Source organism: Diplotaxodon limnothrissa, linkage group LG8 (genome assembly GCF_057381915.1).
Source record: "Diplotaxodon limnothrissa isolate DT_005_m linkage group LG8, D_limnothrissa_male_GT1.1, whole genome shotgun sequence".
Taxonomy (NCBI): Eukaryota; Metazoa; Chordata; class Actinopteri; order Cichliformes; family Cichlidae; genus Diplotaxodon; species Diplotaxodon limnothrissa.
In genome coordinates, this window is record NC_140603.1 from 32,497,777 (window position 1) to 32,505,956 (window position 8,180).

General features: G+C 49.2%; 1 protein-coding gene across 1 annotated transcript in view; it reads right to left on the reverse strand.

Annotated features, from left to right (window-relative positions):
- Positions 1 to 8,180, reverse strand: part of ankfn1a (ankyrin repeat and fibronectin type III domain containing 1a) — a 108,191-nt gene that overhangs the window by 57,277 nt on the left and 42,734 nt on the right. Inside the window, 1 exon segment of the mRNA XM_085361129.1 lies at positions 1,429 to 1,624. Within this exon segment, the coding sequence (XP_085217255.1) occupies positions 1,429 to 1,624 (196 nt within the window).

Sequence of the window (8,180 nt, forward strand, 5' to 3'; positions counted from 1 at the left end):
GAGAACCTTACCCTGGTGTGTGTTTTGTGGATTTGTCTCCCTCCATCTGCTGCAGGTCTTTGTGAGTTTGGGCTCCTGCAGAATGAACACGGGGACCTTTGGATGGTGGAGATTTGGACTGTGAGCCTAAACGTGAGCAGAGTTCTGCAGATCGACTCGTACTCGCTGTGCTTGGAGGCTTTTGTTTCCTCCCCCGTCTGCCTCTTTGTTTCATGTCTGCTGCTGTGGCTGGTTTGTAAATGTCAGCAGGCTGGCAGAGAGAGTGCGCGTGCAACATGACATGTAACACTTGTCACACATGATGAGTCGCCGCAACCAAATGTTTCGCAGGGCAGCAGGAAGGCGGCGACGATGGCAGCAGACAGAGACGAGCCTGAGAAAAGATGGCGTGTTGCTACAAACCAAAGACGGCGTCCACAGTGTCCTCGAGTGAGGCACGTAACTCCACGTTCTCAGTTCACCGAACTCTGCAGCCGTGGAGTGACGAACAGTCTGTCTTTACGATGCTGGTCTGAGATCAGATGAAAGACGCGACAGTCGAGAGCAGAGGCTCTGACGACATCGCCGGTAACAGAATTAGCGAAGCGCGTTTCTCGATCCTTCTGTCAGAGACGGGGTTTCCCCCGTCAGGCCAGCCATCGCCACGGCAACATTAGCACAAGAAAAAAGCATCACATGAACATGTGGAGAGTTTATCACAGCTTCATGATCAGGATACAGGAGTTTTTTAAAGACTCGAGCTGAGCGAATACCTGAACATCAGTGCCTGCACGCTCTCTGTGTTACTGTAGCGTAACAGCGCTGTGACACCTGTGCTACCTGTAATTCGGTGCTATGTAAATAAAACTGAACACATTAATGATGATTAAAACACCTTTATTCATGTTTTTGTGCCGTATGTTAGTGTTTTTATTCAGAAAACAGTTTCCAGCTGCTGAAATGTGAAGCTTGTTTGCTGTGTGAGCGTAAAGCACGTCTGCAAACAGACTCAGCCATGCGGTGACAGGATAGTTTCACTGCTGACTTTCACACTCATCCCAAGACGTAAAGAGACTTCCTGTTTGCTGCATTGATGAAGACTGGATGAGTTTCTGCTAATTAGGACACAAATTAAAGCTGGAGGCTGACTAAGAGGACGCATTAGTCAGTGCGCCCCAGGGTGGCTGTAGCTACAATGTAGCTGCCATCACCAGTGTGTGAAGGTGTGGATGACTGTGTAAAGCACTATACAAATACAGGCCATTTACCATTTACCATTAGCTTAAATGGATTTTTGAGCGATGAACTGTCAGAGTAACATCGGCCTCGTGCGGCTCTTTGTGTTCAAACCCCGCAGGATTCATGTCCAGCGTCTGTGCTGCAGTTAAAACAAACCTGCCGTGTTAACTAAGTAAAGTGATGCAGTGACCGAGGCGCGCCTGAACTCACCGAGGCTTTACGGAGCCGATCCGTCTTGCCAAAGAAGTAGGCATCTTCGAAGGAGGAGGTGCTTCCTCGCAGCTTCTCCGACAGGTTCCTGTAGAGGCGCTTGGCGGCATTGGGGGAGGCCGGCCCGCCGGGGCACTTCCTGGTCTGGGACAACTGTAGGTTCTGCATCTGCTGCGTCATAACACCCGGGAGGCGTCTGCTGGGATGGAAATGCAAAGATCGACGTTAGCTGTTGGGATAAAGCATCGGATACAGACAAACAGGGATCACATGTGTCATCAAATGTTAATTACAGCTTTGGCATCCTCATAGAACCAGAGTTATGCTGAGCAACCACTGCTTACTCTGGACCCGTTACCATCACAGTCGCTGGAGGATCCTTTACATCAGTAATGCTGACAGACTAGATCCTAAAGCAGCTGCCAAAACCACCAATCAGAACCTCTGAGGACGTCCACAGTTTTACAGCACGCGGCAAAAGTCGAGGCAATAAACATGTCTGTGAAGGTTCTCAGTCATCCAGGTCATCGTAGTCAAAGGAGCTTGCAAAGAAAAGCGTCTGGACTTCTTTAAGTTGCTTGAAGACGTTTCACCTCTCATCCGAGAAGCTTCTTCAGTTCTAAGGTCAAATGGTGGAGAGTCCCAGATATAACCTAGTGGGAGTTTCCCCCCACAGAGGGACAAAAGGACCCCTGATGATCCTCTAATCGCCTGAGCCAAGGTGTGAAACTGGGTGTGGGTCCCAATCAGCCAGAGTTTCGGGTGTGTTCATTGTGAAACCTGGCCCCACCTTATCATGCGAATTCCTGAGGTCAGATGGCCCAGGATGTGAGTGGGCGTTAAGGCGTCTGGGAAGGGATCTCAAAACTGGATTATAGATGGCAGAGAGTTGGTGTCGTAAACCCCGCCTCTGTTCAAAGATGGTCGCTCACAGTGGACATAGATGCTTCTTTCACTCCTCTTTCAAACCATCTGTCCTCTCTGTCCAAAATGTGAACATTGGCATCCTCAAAGAGTGACCTTTATCCTTAAGATGCAGATGGACTGCTGAGTCTTGTCCTGTGGAGGTGGCTCTTCTATGTTGTGCCATGCGCTTGTGAAGTGGCTGTTTGGTCTCTCCAATGTAGAGGTCTGGGCATTCCTCGCTGCACTGTACAGCATACACCACATTGTTAAGTCTGTGTTTTGGCGTTTTGTCTTTCGGGTGAACCAGTTCACTGCGCACATTAACGCTGTGGATAAAAACATCAAGTTCACCAGGGAAGACACAAAGGACAACTGTTTGCCTTTCCTGGACTGCGCTGTGCACATTGAAGAGAACGGCAACCTCAACATTGAAGTTTACCGGAAGCCCACACACACGGACCAGTACCTCCTCTTTGACTCCCATCACCCTCTGGAACACAAACCTGGAGTAATTAGGACCCTACACCACCGGGCAGAACATGTTCCCTCTAAGCCTGAAGGAAAAAAGAAGGAACACACACATGTAAAGGAAGCACTCAAAACGTGCAGCTATCCTAAATGGGCGTTCTTAAAGTCAGCAAAGAGGCACAGAAAAGAAGATCAGACACCAGCGAGGGAGGATAAGAAGGACAGACGCAGCAACACTGTCATCCCCTATGTAGCCGGTGTATCAGAAAAACTCAGGAGAGTTTTCTCCAAGCATGACATCCCGGTGCATTTCAGACCCAGCAACACGCTCAGACAGAAACTGGTTCACCCGAAAGACAAAACTCCAAAACACAGACTTAACAATGTGGTGTTTGCTGTACAGTGCAGCGAGGAATGCTCAGACCTCTACATTGGAGAGACCAAACAGCCACTTCACAAGCGCATGGCACAACACAGAAGAGCCACCTCCACAGGACAAGACTCAGCAGTCCATCTGCATCTTAAGGATAAAGGACACTCTTTCGAGGATGCCAATGTTCACATTTTGGACAGAGAGGACAGATGGTTTGAAAGAGGAGTGAAAGAAGCCATCTATGTCCACTGTGAGCGACCATCTTTGAACAGAGGCGGGGGTTTACGACACCAACTCTCTGCCATCTATAATCCAGTTTTGAGATCCCTTCCCAGACGCCTTAACGCCCACTCACATCCTGGGCCATCTGACCTCAGGACTTCGCATGATAAGGTGGGGCCAGGTTTCACAATGAACACACCCGAAACTCTGGCTGATTGGGACCCACGCCCAGTTTCACACCTTGGCTCAGGCGATTAGAGGATCATCAGGGGGTCCTTTTGTCCCTCTGTGGGGGGACACTCCCACTAGGTTATATCTGGGACTCTCCACCATTTGACCTTAGAACTGACGAAGCTTCTCGGATGAGAGGTGAAACGTCTTCAAGTAACTTAAAGAAGTCCAGACGCTTTTCTTTGCAAGCTCCTTTGAGGCAATAAACACGTTTGTTTATCTCAGGTGAAAATAATCCACAGACTCTTCCATTAAGTCTCAAACATGATTCAATTCATTAAAATAACTGTCTGTTACTCGAATCTCCATCTTTGACCAGAAAACTGTCAAATTATATTTCCCACAAATGAGCCAGGAGGAGCTGGTGTGAGCTTGTCGTGGAGCTGGTCAGGAAGCATAAAGAGTCAAACTTGATTAAAGATAATGAATATTCAGCCTTTATAAAAGGCTGCAGCATGTATAAAGTTTCAACCTGTCAGTGGTCCTGCTCTGCTTGAAACCCCTTCAGCCATCGCATTGTCAAAAAAATCCATTCAGTTTTTGATCAGGCAGCTAAACGGCTTCCCGTCGCCTCCGGCCCTCGCTCGCTCTCCGCATTACGCCGGGATAAGTTCAACATGTCACTGAAACGAGGAGACTGTCAAACGGCTCCTGCAGGGAACTAAAGGAGAAAAAGCTGCTCTCGCTGCTCAGCCTGAATGGAAAAGAGAAGCACGTTGAGTCCTGTCAGGGTTGAGCAGCAGGCTCCGCTCAGGCCCAGAAACTCGGCGTTTACCTGTTTGTGCTTTTGCCTTTTTTTCTTTTGCATCACTTTGCTCTCTGCACGCAAAACAACAACAACATTTTTTAAACAGGAAACATTCAGAGCTGCTTTAACTCACAGATTCAACACAGTACTGGAAACATTCCTTTTGGTCCATGGTTACATGACATCATCGCGACATCAGCTGCAGATTTGTCAGCTGCATCCATGAGGACAGTCCCGTTCCTCCACCTCCCAGAGCTGTTGGACCCGTGACTGTGGAGGCCGTCTGAGGGCAGTGGACTCGTCTCCATAAAGCAGAGATGAGCTCCTGCTGGAGACACTGTGGTCGACGGACCTGGTCAGCAGCAACCGCTGACACGGGCAGGATGGACCCGTGCCACCAATGTCCACCAGCCGACGCTCATCGGACCAGGAAGTGTTTCTCCACCTTCCGGTGTCCGGGTTTGTGAGTCTGTGTGAATCGTAGGCTCAGCTTCCTGTTCTCACCGACAGGAGTGACCTCTGACCGTGCTGCTGCTCCCTGGAACTTTTCTTTGTAGACTCAGAGGTGGTTGGTGGGAAAATCCCAGTTGTGCTGTGTTCAGAGTCCCTGATTCAGAGACTGATGCTGCCTTGTGATTGGCTGATTATTGTTTGAGCAGGTGTACCTAATGAAGTGGCTGGATAGTAAATGATGTAAAAGATGAAGCAGAAAGTAACACCCCCACTCAGCCCATGTGCATGAGTCTGACAGAGCTGCATGATGTGACGCCTCCAGCTGCTCCAGATGTTTGCTGTAACACTTTTCCAGTCGTTATCATCATAATGATTCTGTGACGTCAGCTCGCTCTGTCCGCCGTTTGATGCATATTTAAGCTCAGCGTCGCCTCGTCACAAGCTTTTCTCTTATTACTGCCTGACTCTTCTTCTTCACACCTGCAGCGAGGCGCCCCCGGCTGGTACCCAATGAAAGCTGCCGCTTTGCCCAACCATCGTGGCCTCAGTCCAGTAAGACCTCGCTGAGCCGCCACGCTGTGGCTGATTGGCTCACTTACTCCGCACCGTGTGTGTCACAATCATCACATCAGAGGGAAAATGGGCTTCGGCGGCTCTGTGTCTGAAACCAGAGCTTAATTTGCTCGCAGGATGGCGAGGACGGTCGTTTAGAATAGCAGGTAATCAGTCCGCTAATGAATTCGCCATAAAAACCTGCTGTTAGCAAAATGACTCATGATTTAATCCTGCAGCCTCGAACACAAAGGAAGGGAGACTGGATTAAAAAATACATCTCATTTTCAAACCTCTAAAACATGAAGAGCTGAACGCTAAACTGTGGGGAAAGCAGAGGCAAACATCACGTATTTAACACGATTCAGTGTGGCGGCATTTAGAGCAACAACTTTCATCAGGATGTGGGAAGCACAGAAATCATTCAGGAGCAGATGATACAAACAAGCGCCCATCCTAACAAACCCAGTGTCACCATGCTCTCCTGTGGACAGCTCGGTCTGGTACCATTTCTCACACATTTACAGCCCGTTCTGGTCTCCCCCTTCGTACCCCCTGTAGGGGGGAGACTCACTTTAGTTATGTATTACTAACAGAGCGAGTGACAGCGTAGTGTGACATGGAGCTGCTTCAACACCAGGAGAAGAAACAAACCTCCTTTGGGGTTAAGAATGGATGTGCAGCTGAATTAGCTGCTTACAGTAAGTAATGTGCTGAAAGCAGCTGTTCAAAAAACAGGACATAATGAGCATTGGAGCGTTTTAAACCCCACACAGGATTTCTGTGGATACAATTCAATTCAATCTATTTATACAGCGCAAAGTCACAACCACAGTCGCCTCACGGTGCTTTATATTGTAAGGTCGACCCTACAATAATACATACAGACAACAATCATATGACCCCCTATGAGCAGCACCTTGGCGACAGCGGGAAGGAAAAACTCCCTTTTAACAGGAAGAAACCTCCGGCAGCACCAGGCTCAGGGAGGGGCGGGGCCATCTGCTGTGACTGGTATCCAGTATCCACCCAGCAGACTAACAGAAACCAGAGAGGTCGTCACGGAGCGTGTTTTTAAAGGTCATGGAGCTCCACAGGGCTCTGTTACTGATCCTCTACTTTTTATTTACCTTTCACTTATATTCTTGTTTGTAAAACAACAAAATGTTTCCTCCTTCAAAACAAATGCAGAGGGGAGGATGTTTTTATAACTCACCTGTTTAAATTATATTCAGGCTCAAAGTTTGCAACTGAACAGAGCTGTGGGCTGTGTTTATGCTGAGCCTTTCTAATGGGGCCTGACTGATATTGGAAATCTGCTGACAGAAAATAATGTTTACTTTCAGACATGAAACAAAGAGATTCCCTGAACATTTATTATGAGCAGCTCTATTATTTACTTGCTTACACCATTCCCCACTGTTCAGGTCAGCTGGTTGATTTCCTGGCATTCCAAAAATTTGTGTAGCCAACAGGGAAGCTGCAGAGTGCCCCCTGGTGGACAAACTATGCAACATCAAGTCTGAAAACATCCATCCAATCATCCATCTTCATCCGGGGCCGGGTCGCGGGGGCAGCAGCCTAAGCAGAGAGGCCCAGACCTCCCTCTCCCCAGCCACCTCCTCCAGCTTATCCGGGGGAACACCAAGGCGTTCCCAGGCCAGCCAAGAGATATTATCTCTCCAGCGTGTCCTGGGTCTGCCCCGGGGCCTCCACCCGGTAGGACATGCCTGGAACACCTCACCCAGGAGGCGCCCAGGAGGCATCCTTGTCAGATGTCCGAACCACCTCAGCTGGCTCCTTTCGATGTGGAGCAGCAGCTGCTCTACTCTGAGCCCCTCCCGGATGGCCAAACTTCTCACCCTATCTCTAAGGGAGAGGCCAGCCACCCTTCGGAGGAAGCTCATTTCCGCTGCTTGTATCCGCGATCTCGTTCTTTCGGTCACAGCTCGTGGCCATAGGTGAGGGTAGGGACGTAGATCGACCGGTAAATTGAGAGCTTCACTTTTACACTCAGCTCCCTCTTCACCACGACGGACCGGTGCAGCGTCCGCATCACTGCAGCCGCCGCACCAATCCGTCTGTCGATCTCCGCATTCTCCCATCACTCGCGAACAAGACCCCGAGATACTTGAACTCCTCCAAGTGGAGGAGTCTGAAAACATGAGTTTTAAAATGTCCATATTCATCAGCTGTTATAAATCCTAATATAAAATAGCTCGAGATTCAAGCTTTATTAGACAGTTATTTGACTAATGACAGGGCTGCTGGTTTCACTAAAACACTGTCCAAAAACTCTGAGCTCCAGTTTTGGAGAGTAAAATTCGAGGCTTCTGACTGGATGTTACTGATTATCAGATTATTGCGTCTGAGTGAAGCTCTCACACTACTACAAACAAAAGCATGGCGACAACCATGAAGCTAAAAATCATGGGTCCGGATGTTAGGCTTGCTGTGCTCACCATGGCGAACGGCGGCATACAAATGACGTCACATCCACAGAGGCTGCAGAGCAACCTTTGGTCTTTGTAACACAGAGAGACGCTGCGACAGCCTGAAAATATGAAACGTTCTGCAAGAAAACTCGCAGGTTTCCAGGTCGGACTGGTTCTTCTGCTCCTGTATCAGCACTGATGTGGCGGTTCGGCCTGAGCGGCGACACCTATCGTCCGGGTGGAAGCCAGTACCCGCCCTGGTGTAAATGGACAGGAGCTGTGCGAAGCGGCCATTGCTGTGGACACAAAGGGACCCTCGGGCATCGCAGAGGTTTCTTATCTTTAAGGGCCCAGCTGGCTCTCT